Below are 17960 nucleotides of genomic sequence, written 5' to 3' on the forward strand. Positions count from 1 at the left end.
GCCATTTAAACTCAAATATGTGAATGACATACAAGGTATTACTTTATGTGTGACCCATATCACCCACTGGATGTTAGCTAGCCGCTAGCTAGACGGGTCAGATGTTTATAGATATGTGCTTTGTTGCATATTCATATCAAATGAGTGCGTTTGTTGTAACGTACAGGGGACTGCTTTCCTTTCGTGATTGATAATCCTGAATGTGTGATCAACATTGTTTGCTTCATTGCTGACATGCTGGTTGTTATAGTGATTGTACTGTCACTTTCAAGGTAAGCGCAAAGATTCTCCTCTTCTCTGCAAAATTTCTGTGAGAAGTGATAAGAAAGGGTTTTCTTCTCTCCTCCTGAAAAAAAAAAATCAGCAGTGGCGTTCATATTTCAGAAGTGGCGTAACAGAAACACCGTCTTTAGTTTCTGGTTAATTCTAGTAAGGCTGTGCAGAGGAAGCTGGTTGTAGCTCAAAGCTAGTAGCACGTATGAGGTTCATTGAGAAATGCTGGGAGTGTAAACAGGCTGCAGTAGGAAAATGAATATTTCCTAAATAAATGTACTCCGGTGCTGCACCCTTGACAGACAACTCCTGAGTCAGCCAGCTGTTTCCTTTTTGACTCCTGGCTGGCCTTTTGTTCCCAATGATCACATTCAGTGCTGTACGGTGTGTTTTCTCATTTCAGTGTCTGCAGTCAGTGCACTGTGTGGTGTGTAAAATTTATGTCATACCACCCTTCCTTACTGTACCTTATCATACCCCTCCGTTTTCACAAAATTCAGTCACTGACTCAAAGAGTGGGATTAATTCTTTTTTGTACTGCTGGCTTTACCTTTTAGCTGAATGTGCTGGAGGCAGCAGCAGCTGAAGAGCAATAAAAAAAAATATTCTCAGACTTCTGAAGAGTCTCTTCCCTCCCTCCCCTGTGCGCAGAGCTTTTCACATCTTTGGAGTTGGCTTGTTATTACGCAATAGTATCTCCTCTCTCCCCTCTGGACCAACTATGAATCATTCCCGGTGGCAAACACTCAAAATGTGTGTTATATAAGACGATGTGGCATACAGGGATTATCACCCTACTGCCTTGAGCTACTGACTGGACCTCTGCAAACCAAACAGAGGCCAGAGACACTTGTGCGGGAAAGGGCTTTTCCTTGTCATCTCTGCTCACTGTTACCAAAAGGAAGAACCAAAAATGGGCATGGAAATGAAACTCAGCAGGGGATATGGAGCAGTGAAGCGTCTGTCACAGTGCATCAAGGCCCTGGCAGGGACAGTGGTGTGAAAAGGGTGCTATGCTAAAATCTGGAATGCCTTGTCCTCTCCTCTCCCAGCTCAGCATCCCTAGGAATTACAATGCATTCATACTGGACAAATCTGCAATGCATTATCTACGTCCACTTTCAATATTTGCTGTCAATCCAGGAAGTATAGTCCTTTCCACTGCATGGTACTGGTTCCACTCGACTCGCCTTTGTTTGGTTTTCCATTGGGCAAAAGGTTATAGATAGTACCTGGTACCTGGTATTTTTTTTTATATCACCTCCACTGAGGTTCCAGGTGGGCGTAGGCGATACCAAAAGGTGATGTGAAAACACTGCAGACTGCTGATTGGTCAGAGAAAATTGTCACAACTGCGTCATTGTGCTAGACGGGACGTCCTAAACAAACCCGGCATTTTTAAACATCCAAGTGAGTGAACGCCACTCACTGCAGCCCGTTACGTTTCTGTTAGTTATTGTACAGCTGATGCACCGCTTTCCTACGCACAAGCGCACTGTGTTACGCTGCTTTCTAATTCACTCAGCTGACCTGCGGCTGCGACGCATTATGGTGCGTTTGTGTGTAGGAATACGGTAGTTCAGCGGTTGACAAAATGTAGTGCCAAAGGAAAGTGTTGTTTTCCCTGGAAAATAAACCACTGAAAATATTCTGCTTGAAGCGTACATACAAACGGATATTGGATTGTTTCATTGGGCGTTTTTAAAAGTGTTTAAAACACGTTTTGTCTCATGGCCCCGTGCACAGCTACACATCGCTCTGCCACTCGGCCGGTGCCTCGGTCCACTGTAGTTAATGTATCGACATACATACGACTTCCTCACACAACCCCACGTCAAATAACTCAAACTATCCCCTTAAATAAAGAGGGAACGGATAAGTTCCAAAGTAATTGTAATTGATGTAATTATGTAAATTATTTAAAAGTTTGAAATAATCACGATATTGATTTGAAGTCAGCCCTACGTTGTTGCTTTAATAAAAAGGCCCCATTGAGGGGGTGCTATCTGCAATGGAAAGTACCTTTTACCAAAAGCAAGTAGAGTCGAGTCAAGTTGAGTTGGTGCCATGAGGTTGAAAAACACTGTTAAATTCCCAGGCTATGGGTGAGCTGGCCCCGTCATCAAAGCTGGAGCTGCCAGCCACCATCCCAGAAGATCCTGGTGGATGAGGTTCTGAGCCGACCCGGCTCATCTCTCATTCTGAAGAGCCTGTCCTGCCCTGATAGCCTATCACACCTCTGAGCTATCCTTATTCCACTCTGCACGGCACTGATGGATTCCCCGAGTGGGAAATCATGACTAACTGGTGGACTAAAAGACAGACAGGACGATTTAAGCTGAATAGCTTTTAGCTATAGCTCTTTCAGTCTCTCCATTCCTCTTCATCTACCCACCACCGAAAAGTGTCCTTGATTTCTAAAACTTTCTTGGACAAAGAAAAGTATGATTTACTTTTTATGAAGTGAGAAAAAAATATCTACAGTATTTAAACAGGGTATAAGAACCGCACATATGCATACAGTATGTGGAGATAGATAACTGTGGGAAGGAGGATTGCACAAAACGTTTTTTCCTGCTCACAACTGCACTCTGGAGCCTGTCTCTTCTGCACACTCACTCCTCCTCCACACAACCATAATGTGTAGCTTAATGCCTCATTTGCTGCTGCTGCTGTGGGAATAAGGCCCAGTGCCACTGGCTTGTGCCAAGGCCTGCTGGATAGTTGCGGAGGAGACCGCACTGCCTGTGCTGTCAGGACAACTTAGGCAACACATCAAACTTTTGCCGCCTTCGGCAATAGGCATGTACTGTACACTGGAGTTGACCTTACTGTATACAGTACATGCAGACGCACACATAGTAACTGGGAGCCATCCACTGCACTGTATGTTCCAAGCTTCCTACACAGGTGACTAACAGAAAAATAGGGATATGGCTGAGTGAGTCATCATTTTTATATCTCCATCATAATTTGAAAGACTGTGATTGTCAAATTGCAATAGCCACAGTTTAATGACACATAATTATCAATGTCTTAAGAATCTGTAGGAGAAGTTTTGTCAGAAATGCCAGATTGAATACAAAGTCAGTTACTCAACCCATTAACAATAATTTTGTTGTTAGGTTGTTCTGCTCCCTGTACGCTGGTGTCAGTGCTATTCACACTGGACCAAAGATGATTTTGTGCTAAAAGACACTGCTCTTTATAACTTTAATGTTGAGAAGTTGAGAACACTAGCAGAGAGTTTCACTTGGTCAGTTGGTTTGGTAACTGCCTCTCTGTCTGATCAGTTAATGCAAATCACACGGAGTTTACTCGTCCAGCTGGTCAGTATCTAACTTTAAAGGAGCCATTTGTAAGTTTTGCTAACGTTAGCATAAACAGCTGTTTTGCTTAACAGTCTCAAAGAAACGTTGCGAGTTGAGCATCAAACTTCATTCCTTTACTCAACAAGAGTTCTCTCCAGAGCTTGAAAGACAACGCCAATCGGGGTGTCGTGTAGCGTAGTGGTCTAAGCAGGCGCCCCATGTGTAGAGGCTACAGTCCTCGCTGCAGTTGGCCCCGGTTCGAATCCCGCATCGGACGGCCTTTCGCTGCATGTCATTCCCCCTCTCTGCCTCCCTGTTTCCTGTCTCTCTCAACTATACTATCAAATAAAGGCATAAAAAGCCCAAAAAAATATACTTAAAAAAAAAAAAAAGAAAGACAACGCCAATATTCAATTTGTAGCGCCTCTTTCCTTTTACTAATGTTAGCATGCTAACTGGCTAGCCCTCTTTTGTATTGTAAACACAATGATGGCTGAAGCTCTGCTAATGTTAATGTTAGCTATGTAGCAATAGCAAAACTTACAAATAGGTCCTTTAAACTAACCTGACAGAGAATCTAATGTAATCTCTAAAATGTATTCATCACAGCGATCAGTATTTTCTCCCACATCCTCTCTTGATATTAAATGATTGAGGGTGAGTGTCCATAAAGCATTTTATTTCCTGAGCACCATTGTCTGTGCAGCCACTCTGAATACCCCTGTTTAAAACTTTCTGAACTTTTCCGTAAGTCACTGCAGCCTCTTTTCGAGCAAACCAATCAGAACGTGGTGGGACACGTCACCCCGGTAACCAAGAAAATGGAGGAGACGCTTGTTTTTGACCATTTCTGACTATCCGGAGCTTTATGATAAGTCACATAGAAAACTACCACAACAGAGACAGAAAAAGCCCAATTGTGGGAGCAGATAAGCTGGGCACTGAATTGTGGTGGTGGTGGTGATGTGTTGTCAAGATATTGTTGCCATAGAAACAAACCCCACACGCAGCGCTTTTTTGACAAAGTGCGGGGACGAGGCGCTCCTCGGTGCCCTGCCAGCACTTCTCTGCAGGAAAGAAACACTGTGTTGACACTTGTAAAAACAGAGGGGTTTTTCTTTTTTTTTTTTACAGACATGCAACCTGCTGCTCAGACTGAGTCCCACAAAGCAGACACACAGTGTGACTGATCAGTTACTATCACCTACAGAGATCAATTACACAGACCCTGATGCATGTAGTCACCTCATCATGAGTGTAGTTGATAAACGATGGTGTTATTTCCCTTGTCTTCTTATTTTCCCTTAAGCTTTATATTTTACTTCACACAAAATGTGAATGTAAAATTGCTGTTGACAATCTGTATTTCAAACAACACAGCGTGCCTTCATTATAATTGGCTCCTGGATGGATGCTCTAAATAAATGATCTGGGTGATTACATATAACGTCAGCGGCTATTCAGGTAATTATCAAGTGTAAGTGACAGAAAGCTCATAAACAGTGTTGTCCAAGTCGCCCGTTAAACTTTTAAGCATATCATATTAGTGTTTCAGACAGGCCTGAGTTTTATTTATAGAAAATATATAAATTTTTTCAAATCATGCAGCCTTAAGTAGAGAACATCTGTAGAGTGATATGGCCTAGTTAGCATCCATAATACCACCTGCTTTTCCATCAGCATAGAATATTGAGTAAAGACTTAAATCTTTTAATGCAAGCAAGGATTTAAGGTCATAAATAAAGTGTGCAATCATGAAATGGGGGAAATGTAGGAACCCTACAATAAAGGAAATACACCCACAAAGATGAAGACAGACAGACACACGCTGGAATTAGACGCCACACTCTCAGCAATGCAACACATGTCCTGCAGCCTTTCCCCCTCTCCATCTCTTCATTCTAAATAGCTGTCACTTATTTTCCCCTTCGCTCTTCCTCTCTCTCTCCTTATTTCTTTCCTGAGCACAACTCTCTTCCTCTCTCTTGCATAACAATTCTGCTGTCTCAGGAACATTTTCGAGGACATTTCATTTGTGATCCTTGCTCTCCTGGCTCCCAGCTGCTTGTACTGTCGGTGTTAATGGGAATTCTTAGGATTATTCTAGTGTGTTTGTGCCAAACATCAAAGGTGCTGGTGATGTCCAGGCTCATTTTCTTACCTTCAGTGAATTTCCTCTGCTTTTATCTTTTATTTTTCCTCTGCATGAGAAACGTCACTCAGACTAGAGTCAGAGTCAGAGTTAGATCCTCGAAAACTTTTCTATTCAAGAGTTTGTTTTATTGTTATTTTAGTTTACACGTTTCCAAAGTAATATGAGTATTGAAAGACCTTCCCTGTAGACTGTGATTATTTCAGTCTGTTTAATTTTAATTAGTCTACGTGTGCCTCAGTATTAATACACACTGTAGAGTTATACATAGATATATATTGATACTGTCATAGGAGATTAGATACCATCTAGAATATGTCAACGTCTTGATCGTATCTTTGTCTGGCCTTTGAAACTGACCAGTAATGTGACATGACAGTAATGTAAAAGCATTTCTATGCTTCTGTTTCGTTCTTATTTCTGCAAATGCTATTTGTATTTAATGTGTATTTAATGTGTGAATCAGGGCTGCGAAATGTGACAGAAATTAATAACACAGTATTAATGTGAATATTTTTCCAATGTCAATATTTGTAAAATCACATACAAAATTACTAAACCGATGTCCAGTGTAATGAATTAACTGCTTTACATGCGTGACGTGTGCGTCTCCCCGTGAACATAGGCAGAGAAAAGACCCGTTGATGTCATATTGGCATCATACCAACAACATTACACAAAACTGACACCTTTCACTAGAGTTTCTACATCTAGGCTGAATCTGTATATGATATATGAAAACATATGGATATATTTTTTAACTATTTTAGCAGATGCATGTGGAGACACATTTTAGTGACATTTTCTGGCAAAAATAAATCAGAAATGAATTTATAATGGAAAGAAATCCAACATTCAAGTAGTCTGCCAACTCTGTATAGAAAGATATTAATTTAATATTAATATAAATAAAAAATAAATCCATAATTTGAATTTAAATTTTGTGAAAATAAAAAATTGTAAACACAATGTGATTACAGTCCTTTTTAGACTTTGATATGTAACATTGTTGCTCTCATCTCGTTTTCGTCATTTCAGACATTGTGTACAGTAATTTTACAGTAATGATTGTTGCAGCCTCTTTCACACATGACAGCACATTTACAGAAATACAATGCTGCAGCGATGTGTGGCATCTGGTGCAAAAGAGGGAGGATAGTGAGAGAGAGAGAGAAAGGGTGAGTTAAAAATGTTGATGAAGATAAAGATGAGTGTCCCAACATGCGCAGACATGAAATGACAGGATGTTATGTTTCGGACCCTCGTTTGATTCTTAACATACTCGCATGCGGTATGTAAAGTATTTCTCCTGGATATTAATGTATTGAACCGTGCAGCTGGCATGAATGATCATTACTGTGGTTGTTCAAGAGCTTTTAATCTCTCTTGCTCCAGTTACACTGCAAGAGAAAAGTAGCTTTTACAGATTGATCTGACCACCTCCTCCCTCTGAAAGGTTACTGCTTGTAGTCTGGGTCAGTGTCCTGCCCGCAGCATTACCAGATTTATTATCTGTCATAAGTAAATAGCTGGTGAACACTGTACTCTGTATCTGTGGGGAAGAAAGAGAAACAGAGAGATGAACTCTTTTCAGAAGCAGGACTGCAGATTGCCTTTTTTATTTTTTTTTGCCCATTACTTACAAAACTTGCTAGCTAGCAACCCACATGAATATGAAAGTTACCCCCCCCCCCCCCCCCCCCCCCCCAACCCTCCTCCTCTGCACCAAGTGAGTGTGTTTTTAGTAAAGTCACAGCAAGAGGAAAAACAGGAGCCACCTCTCAGGAGAGCATGTGGAACTACTGTGCTTTCTGCTCCACAACCTGCTGCTGGAGCGCTGAGAGGTGAGCGGGAGCAGGCGTTCAAATTTTAACTTCAGTTTTACTTGTTTTTATTTATCCTTACATTATTTATTCAGTCCTTGAAGATCTATTTACTAGGGCTGACCCAAAAATCTTGAAGCTTATTATTATACATGCATTACCACAAAAATCCCAAATAGCACATGAAGTAAGACATAGTAATCCAACATCATTCATTATGCAGCAACATTAATTCATTATTCACAGACGAGGACGCTGATCTCCATCCAACATCAGTTAGTGACACGACACCATGTGAAGTTACAACAGCGCTAGCAAGATGTCGAAAAGGTCAAGCGTGTGGATTAGCGTCCACATTTGAGAAAGTGACCCCCAAAAGTTGGTGCACCAGATATGCCATGCTCTCTCTCTCTCTTTTTGCCTTCACGTTAATCTGATGGCATCCAGTTCATACTTGTGCCGCATTGAGAGTGTCATAGAAATGTTGCTGTTGTGACTTGAATATAAAAGTGACCAGGGTGTTTATTGAGACATGAGACTGATGTTAAATTAGCATCAGATTAACTCAAAGGGGTCAATAAATTTCAATAAGATTAAACTCAACCTGCAAGAAAGTTTGCCAGCGTCCAAGGTCCCACAGTGACTCGGGACCACACAGAACACACACAAGAAATGTGATCATGAAATATGTTCTAGTGCAGGGTTGGGAATGTCGGAAGTTAGTTTTATCTTTGATTCAGTTCTTGGTTTTACCTGATTTTGCCAAGTTGCAATGGGAATGTCCTGAGGCAGCAGATGGACTGTGACACAGAACCTCTATCATCATAACTTCTACCAATCAGATTCTGCCTCCTTCCCGTTTTTTCTTGACCAGCGAAGCCGGTTGAGAGAAGAGAGAAAACATCTTTTCCATCAGACCCAGTGTCGTTCTTCGCTCTTCTTTCAGTTACGAAATACTCACCAGTTCTGATACAACTGGTGCCTTAGCAGCATCTGCGCTAACCGTGCTAACACTGATTGGTCCAAACCACCGTGGTTCGACCACAAGCCAGTAGCTTTGAACCTGGCAGGATAGATTCTCGTTTGCAAGGAATCCAGCTGCCTCGCCGGTGCTCACTGTCGCTGTCGCCGGGTAAAATGATGGACATCCTCTGCAGCATTTCTGTCCACTGTGACTAAGCTTAATTCTGTAACAGCTGAAATTAGAGCTGAACAGTTATTTGAAATATGGAAATTCAAATATGGCCAAGTGCAATATCCAAGTCGCAGAAGCTGCAGTTTTTTTGATTGAAGGTAAAATGTGTCACAACAGACCATAAATGAAGCATTGTGGTGCAACAGAGACGCCTGGGCCTCCAGATCATTATCTCCAGACATAAGGGAACATGCTTGCATCAAAAATCACATCATCATTTTTATATTTTTTTCACTGAACATGAAATGATCATCAAGCCATAGCTAAAATTAAATTTTTGGCTCCTGTCTGTTTAATGTGCTCGCTTCAAGCTGGTCAGATAAAGAGGACTGTGTGTTTCTATAGTTCAGTCAGACTAACAGAGTGGAGATTCATCTTCCTTTACATCAGTTTCAGCAGAATCTGCCAGTTACAGTTATATGCATTGAAACTTTTTAGTATTTGTAGCAAGCTGCCCATGAAAAATAAGGCCTGCAAAGTTGGCAGGCTACACCTACACCTGTTAATTCAATGTGTCAGACAGATTTTTATGAAAATTGAATTTCCTCTGCTGCCAGTTTCATTTTCAGGCAGTAGCTACAGGTTGTGAACAAGCCGCAGGCTGCCCCGCCTACAGCTGCCTCATCATTTGTGAATTTGAAATGTTATCTCGCTGCTCTTGACGGATGGAGCTCACACAGTCGAGCGCTGCAGCCGCATGTTCGGCTGTTCACAGTTCAGCGCACGGGTGATTCACTGCACACTTAAACTTCCTGTCTGTCATTGAGTTTGTTGGCTTTATGTACAGCACAGCATTTGTCATAAGCTGGGTTCCTGTTGAGGCTGAACTCAACAGATTGTCATTAATGAAGGAGGAATTATGCATGCACGCATATGTGCAGTGAGAGCAGAGACGACGCTAGAAGGTGGAATCAAACTTGCAACATTGAAAGCACATGCCATCACACCCGAGCAGTAACATCCCCCAAGCAGGTTATTTTATCGTTCAGATAGAGATGTAACTCGGCTCCGCTCTTCTCTTTCGGAGCTGTCAATTACTGTGTATATTTGCTGGAAAACGTGGGTACAGCTTTGCATTTAAGACTGAAGGCTGAAGTCCTGGTGCCGAGTTTATTACCCCGGGATACCGTGAGTCGTCTGAAGGATTTTTGCAATGCAAAAGCGCCAGAGCATGAGGTGTATTTTGATCAGTTTTGGGTCAAGATACTCGAGTAGGCTGATGCATGGAGGCTGCATTTATTCACATAGGATCGGTTTCTCATCTGCCCTCCTGTCTTAATATTTTTAAGCTCGAGTAAAATTGCAAGCACTCGATGACCCCATGCACTCCTTTGCAAAGAGGAGGAGTTGGGGGTGGGATGGCCATGAAAATGCATGCATTTTCCCCTAACTCTCTCTGTGTGCGTCCAGTGCGGGCTTACAGTGATAGGTTCACATCTACAGTGAGTGAGTGTCTGTCCTCGGGCAGAATAAGACAGAACACGTGCCTTGAAAGCCGCGTGGTGTGAGGCCATTCCTCTGCTCCACTGCTTCACTACCCCCCTGCAGCCTGCACATCCTCTCAGCTTGCCAGGACTTCCTCCGTGCTATTTGCCCTCCCACCCATCTCCCCACTGCTGCCCCTCGTCGTCTTCTCCTGTGTTCATTTCACAATCTCCAAACACCCTTGCAGTCCACGCTCGATTGGATTCCAAATCAATTTTGCCTCCATGAATACCTCTTAGTTCTGCTTTCCCTTTTCACAATTACTTTACAATTTTCAGCCCCGTTCTGTTTCCTCTCGCGGCGCGCTGGTAGCTGATAGCTGGCGCTCTGGTTAGGATCCCTTTGTAGAACAAAAACAAGGTAGTTGACCTCACTGACCAAGAGCTCAACAGCTCCTTGAAACTTATGATGAGCGCTTTGACTGTGTCATAAGCACCTGTTGTTACATTGCCCCCTGTGCCAGAGTGTCCTTGTTTCCCTCGCTGTAAACCCTCCTGACATTCATCATCACCATCACCATCATCAGTCAGACTTGTGTAACTATCCTTTTTCTAGAGCGATGAGGTTATCTGTATTCAGATTAACGCAGAAGGTCTGAGTGCGTTTCGGGCTAGGTCAATACATAAGGGTTAATGCCAGCAGATGTTTCTCTGGCGCCTCGTTCCGAGAGCATGTTGCGCCCACACATAAACTCAAAAAACGCCGCCATGGGTAGTGATTGACCCCTTAAACAGCAAAAAGAAAAAAAGGAAAACTTGTTTACTATCTCTCTGCCTTGAGCTGAAGTTACGAGTTCAGCTGTGTTGCCAGCACGCAGCAGCATCATTACATCTGCTAATCATCTGCTCATCTTCAATAAGAAACTAATAAGCAATCTCTCAACTTCACCACAGTGATATATGTCTACGTATCATCAAAATATATCGACACCAACTCCAAGGTTCATCTCGTCCTTCCTGCAATAAGCAGGTTGGGAGGAAACTTAACTTACATTTAGAGGGTTTCTTAACATGAGAAAGTGTAGACTGTCACATTTAAAGCATACCAGGAAACAGAGGCATTATGACCTTTGAGCTGCTGGAAAGCTTTTATTCTGACAGCAGCTTAACAGCAAAAAAAACAAAACAAAACAAAAAAAGCAGCAGAGCTGACTTGACTTTAATTTTAATATAACTTGAATTAGTTGGTCAGTGAAATGAGTATATGAGAAGGCAAGCGTTGAGTACGACATGACTCTGTTTTTGTACTGATGCAGTAAGTGGTGTGGAAATGTACATTACACTGAATGCATCAACGAAACAGGTTAACACAGAGGAGCTGTTGAGTTTGTATTAACAAGAAATTAAAACAACAGCAGATCAGAAAACAGGGATTCAGGCTTTTTCACTGAAATTCGATGAAATATCCTTTAGAACTTCGGCATCCACAGTGATGTACCCGAGGGTCTTCCTCTCAATTCAGTTTTATTTATAAGATGCCAAATCATGACAGAAGTTATCTAAGGGCACATTTCACATAAAGCAAGGTGTGCACCTGACTTTTTACAGTATTACTTACAGACAGACAACATTCCCCCGTGACAGTGGCAAAAAAAAAACTTCCTTAGAACAGGAAGAAACCTCGAACAGAACCGGGCTCTGGGCGGGTGGTCGTCTGCACACACCGGCTGTTAAAACCTCATGATTTAATCATGCAGTATGTCAGTCCCCTCACCAAAGGCTTCGTGGGAGACTATGTAGAAAAGCGTATAATTGAATAGTTGTGAAGAAATGGCAGCTCGAGAATTAGTTTCGAACCCGAGTTCTTTGGCTTGCACATGTGAAGAAGCGTTGTTGTTCCGGCCGTTTTCTCCGACCGTTTGAATGAGTGTGACAGTCACATTTAGAGCAGACTTTGTGCACCGCCAGTGCTTGGAGTCCTGTCCCTCTGCATTTTCTTCTCATGTGTCCATCTGTGTTAGCGTCCTGTTATCCAGGAGAACAGCACGTTCGCAGCCCTTTGCGTCGGGGTATCAGGAGCCTTGGCCTGTGAAGCTGCTGCAGTTTGAAATGTATTCAGACATTTGAGTGGAACTGTAGAGCTCCACTCACTAGATGTGGTCCTGGACTGCTGCAGAAAGTAACTCTGGCAGGGCAGTAAATAATTATATGACAATGCAGCCAATATACATATTCTCTAAAATTCTCATAAAATATTCATACATAGGATGGAAGTATGGCACAGAATCCTGACTCACTGTGGTGCAGCCTTAAATTACATATACACTGCACTATAAGCATGCACCTTTTTCATATATATATATATATATATATATATATATATATACACTTTTTTCAATATCTAAATATAAGGTCCCATATTGTATAAAGGCAGATGTCCATGTGTTGTTTGATTATAGATCAGGTCTAGGTTCAATATTAATACTGTGAAAGTATCAAAGCCTCAGTCCACAGAGAAATGCACACAGCCTGTGACACTGAGCCTTAAAACCAGCCGTCAGGACTTCTGTAAATTTGTGATGTCACAACAAAGCAGTCACCGCTTTCAGCCATGCCCAAGGCCCCGCCCACCTGGACCCACCATCCAGCCTTGCAAGGATTTGGTTTCTCTGAGTGTTTACCAGAAATCTGCTGTATTTTTTATTGAATCACTCAGAAAACAGTCAGCCGACCTGTTGTTGCTCAAGCTCCAGGGAGAAGCCTGAGAGAGGAGATGTAAAACTACATAAAAAAAAGAAAACTACAAGGAAACCAATCTGGCTGCTCGCTCATGTAGTAGCATTATTAATTCAGCTATAGCAAGGACAATAAAACAATGAAACAGTCACAAAGCAGATGGATAGAAACAAGGCTGCGTGGCAAGTGAGGAAAAATGAAGAGTCGGAGCATGAAGCAGCCGAAAATCAAAAGGGAGACGCCGCGGAGGGGAATAGCAGACGAACTCTAGGTGGTCAGAGTAAAAAAAGAAAGCTACGAGCCATGCGAGATGAGCAGAGGAAGTTTAAAGAAGCACAGATAATTGTTTATTTGTCCTCCACAGATCCAGCCTCTTGTGTTTAATATGCAACCAGTGTTTCTGGTTTCAGGCGAAATGGCTCGGAGCACAGTTTCCAAATCACACACACAATGGTGTTTGCAATAAAAGTGGCTCTCCTATGGACTGAGTTCTGCCAGTGTGGCTCACATTTAAAAAATAAAAAAATATTGCAGCCCGGTGATGGGATCAGTAATGATTATAAGGAACATGTGAACTGTTTCAGCCTGCAGGCACTAACCCCAGGTTTTGTTTTTTTTTTGTGTGTGTCTGTGTTTCTTATGAACAACCAGCGGTGAAGAGGCTCATGAAAGAGGCTGCTGAACTGAGGGACCCCACAGAACACTATCACGCCCAACCACTGGAAGTAAGTCCACCACGCAACACAACAGTGCTGCAGCACCTGTCAGTATTTGTCGAGGATCTCAACGACAATAACGCTGCGTAGATAAAATGGTGAATTCATTGACATGGACATTTTTGTTTTGGCGTGATTCTTTAGTTTTGTCCTTCATTTCTATCAGTTAACAGTAATCAGTAAAACACTGCGCTCACCAAAATAATGAGATCTGGGAACGACGTGACACAAAATAAAAGTCAGCTGGGTCAAAAAACACAAGCAGTCAGAAGATCAGTTTGGTCATAAACAAGCCCCCAAGTTAGTCAAACTTATTTGGAAGAGAAAACTAACTGGAACGGTACCAAACTGCCCACAGTAAACATCATCACAGTTTTATTTTCATGTGCTGTACTCTACAGGGATTCAGTTTTGCCTCCAGATAAACTGGTTTAAATGATCTGGTGACAGTACTTTAGCTCCGGTGCTGGTTGGCCAATATCCAAACTTTGGCTCCTTTACAACCTGTTTAATCCGCTTAATGTTCGTGTCTCTCTCTTAGTACTAAACTGTGTCTGTGCTTGTATATTTGTGTGCATCTATACTGTATGTATACACACTGGCCACTTTATTAGGTAGAAAACTGCAGGCGCTCACAAATAAGAATAAATCACAATTCACAAATCATATTAAAAGTGATTTATTCTTATTTGTGAGTGCCAACGACTCTTGGTCGGCCAAAATTTCACTTTTTAGAAATTTGAGTAACAAAATCAATAGACAATAGCTGTTTGTTGTGAGCACTATCTGAATATTTTTACATTTAAACACCCTCTGCAGATCCTGTGGTTATAATAACTGCTCAGCATTAGCACGACAAACAGCCACCGTTCACAGTTAAAGTGTTGTCACTTCAGACTAGAGATGAGAAGCCACTGAGCTCTCATGTCTGTAGCATGTGCTCAGTGTGACATTCCCGTCTTCTCCGCAGGATAACCTCTTTGAATGGCACTTCTCCGTACGCGGGCCCCCAGATTCGGATTTTGATGGCGGGGTTTACCACGGCAGGATCGTACTCCCCCCGGAGTACCCCATGAAGCCTCCTAGCATCATCCTCCTCACAGTAAGAAGCGGACAAAGGCCACATGTCACCCGCACGCCATTATTCTCCCGCTGAAGCGGAACAGGGAGACATGAGATCAGATGATCAAAGAGTGTGAAAATGGACAGCGTGTCATTTAACCTTCAGACATTTCTGGTTGCATCACACGCAGAGACAGTTGTCAGAGTAAAGCTCGGGCTGTCACAACACTGTCAGAGGAAACTGCACTGGTTTTTGTGAGAATATGAGATTGTCTTATTTTATTCAGACGACTGCGTGACACCTGCACTAATGGCAGCCTGATAAAAGCCAGAGTTCTCTTGAATTGTTTTGATAGACACTTTTTCATTTTGTCCATCTACTTTTTCTCTCTTTTTTTTAATTCTATGTTTCTTTTTCTGTTTGCATTCGTTGTTTGAAAACTTTTACTTTAGCAGAATAGCAGCCTGCATTTCCTTTTTCTTTACTCTCAAACTCCTTCAAACTTCAACTTCAGTCTGCTTGTCATAACTTTTGAGAATGTATGTTTTATTCATTTCTCTCCAACCACATACTCATCTCCACCCTCTTTTTATTGACTTTCCTTTCTAGCCCAATGGGAGATTCGAAGTTGGGAAGAAGATTTGTCTGAGCATCTCTGGCCACCATCCGGAGACGTGGCAGCCCTCTTGGAGCAGTAAGTTTCCTCAGTGATAATCCTCAAGTTCTCCACAGTCCCTGAGTCGCTCGAGTTGGTTCTTCATACAATTACAGGTCTGTGTTTTAGTGGAGCTGGAAATTCAAAGAAATTTCTAGCAAAAATTTGGAAAAACTATTGATGTTCTCTGAGGATTTACTCTTCTCTGCAGCAGCGTATGTGTCAGCACATGCACAGTTATGAGCAACGTTGTGAGTTCAGCATCAAACTTCATTCCTTTACTCACCAACAGCTGTCTCCAGCGGTGTGACGCAACGCCATTGTTAACTCTTGTTCCTATCGCTTCTTTTCCTCTACTGAAGTTAGCATGCTAACCAGCTAGCCCAGCCCCTCTCGACACTTTCCGATAGCGACTCACTGTAGCCTCCAGTCTGTTTGTCAATTCCTTTAATAGTTCGCGATCAATTTTCTGGGAAAAATAAGAACTCCTACACATGTTTATCCACACAGTCGCACCTGACACCGAGGTGCTCCCAGTACTATCCTCCCTCCAACTGTCTAAGAATCAATACCTATACAGAACAGTATGAGTTATAAACAAACAATATTTATTGAATAGAATATTTTCTATACAATCTTAAGCTGACTGAATATTAACATTAACATAAATAAGATATGGTAGAAAATATAAAATGTAGAAAATAATAAAATATAACTGAGCTTTGGCTCTTCTGCCTGGTGATTAGTACAGTCCGCACAATATTCAACAATTAGCCTGACTACACAATGTAAACATAAACCTGGAGGCTATGGCTGCAGCTGTAATTAATTAATATTATCAGCTGAATCAGGCCCATTCAAACAGGCTCCCCCAGATTACATTTTATGCATTTTTAAATATAAAATACTATTTATTTTTACGGCTCGGCTGAATACTTGATGTTTATTTTTTACTGAGCGATGTGAATCCATATTGCCCAGCATGTCTAGCTAATCAGCATTTTAAATTCATTACTTAATCAGTAGTCAATGTCAATCCAATCTTGCATTAGTCCAGAGTTGCAAGTAAACATTGACTGAGAGACCAGATAATCATTGACTTGGAATTTCATTTCGTGCATATGAACGCATGTTTGTGGATAAAAGGAACTGATAAGCTCAGGAGTATTCTGATGGTTCAGACGATTTGGAACCGGTTCTTGCCTGGAACCGGCTCTCAGTCCCCATCCTGAGGTAAAAGACATTGAGGGTTGGTGCTATTATTTGTACTTAAATCACTCTTTTCCCTTTACATTTAGTCATTAGGCTGATGCTTTTATCCAGAGCGACTAACAAGTGAGGCACATCACTGAAGCTTCAGTGCAGGAGGAAACCTTGCTGTAAATACTAAGTGCTACATGTATTTAATAAGTGCAAGTAGATAAGGTATAGAAGTGCACTGAAGGTACAGAGTAAGTGCTAGTCAGACATGTAAGGGTGTTAAAGGTGTTTGGAGAGGACGTGGTCTCTGAAGAGATGAGTCCTCAACAGATTATTGAAAATAGAGAGGGACGCTTCTGCTCTGATAGCACTCAGTAGCTTGTTCCTCCATCAGGGAACCACAGACCAGAACAGTCTGGACTGAGACTGTCTTGTGTGAAGGGCTGGCAATGCCAGACAGCGTTCTCTGGAGGAACGCAGTGGCCAAGAAGGAGCATAAGGCTGAATGATTGAGTTCAAGTAGATGGGTTGCTGACCCAGAGGTCACTCTGACGGCATGCATTAGAGAATTTGATTTGGACGGCCGTGGGCAGCCGGTGGAGGTCAGTGAGCAAGACTCACATGGTAAATACAACACGATGTACATCTCCACGGTATTCATTTCATCACTACAACAGAGTCGTGTCAGGCCCACCACTCTGCTGCAGAGTTTCTCTTTTTAACACACATGCATTGCCTGACCATCGGTGAAACTAAAGACTTCCTGCAAATATTTAAAGAAACAGAAGAAACTATTTCCTTTGAGGTGGTAGTCGGAAGTGTTGGGTTTGATTGATGGTAGAATATCAGCAATCAGAGAAGAAGTGTTTCTGAGTGAGCCACGACTGTGTTGTACTGACGATGATGAATTAATGAAGTGTCGAGTTTGTATTGACAGCAAACAGCATAAACAGCAAATTAAAACAGGAGCTTATCGGTAAACAGGTAGGCTTATATATATATAATGACATATTTATAAAACTGGGGAAATTAGAAATGAAGGCTCTGTCTGCTGTTGGGGTAATTAAAGTCTATATATGATACGGTGCTGTAGTGTTTGGTTGGACTTGAGTATTGAAGTTCATCTACAGTATAATGCAGCAGTTCCCAACCTTTTTCCATTTCATGGCCCACTTGAAAATCTCAAATAATGCAAATAATGTGTTCACAAATACTGTGTTCTGTTTATTTGAATAACGATGGAACATGCAGGGCTGAACTGAACATGTAAGAAGCTCAATTTCTCTTTTCTCATCCGTCTCCTGACTGTTTTTCTTTTTAAATCTTCCTGTTGCTGACCAGCTTTCCGTTTTGATTCTCCAGTTTTTACCATGAATGTAAAACAGAGATGGTAAATAGGTGTACAATGTGGT

The 17960-nt window shown here is 41.9% G+C and overlaps 1 protein-coding gene across 2 annotated transcripts in view; it reads left to right on the forward strand.

Annotated features, from left to right (window-relative positions):
- Window positions 1-17960, forward strand: part of ube2j1 (ubiquitin-conjugating enzyme E2, J1) — a 40856-nt gene that overhangs the window by 4383 nt on the left and 18513 nt on the right. For both annotated transcript variants that reach the window (XM_056405467.1, XM_056405466.1), the window contains exons 2-4: window positions 13566-13639; window positions 14601-14732; window positions 15303-15387. In XM_056405467.1, coding sequence (XP_056261442.1) covers window positions 13580-13639; window positions 14601-14732; window positions 15303-15387 — 277 coding nt within the window. In that variant the 5' untranslated portion in view covers window positions 13566-13579. The remainder of the gene's footprint in view (window positions 1-13565; window positions 13640-14600; window positions 14733-15302; window positions 15388-17960) is intronic.

The sequence above is a fragment of the Seriola aureovittata genome, chromosome 19 (assembly GCF_021018895.1).
Source record: "Seriola aureovittata isolate HTS-2021-v1 ecotype China chromosome 19, ASM2101889v1, whole genome shotgun sequence".
Classification (NCBI taxonomy): Eukaryota; Metazoa; Chordata; class Actinopteri; order Carangiformes; family Carangidae; genus Seriola; species Seriola aureovittata.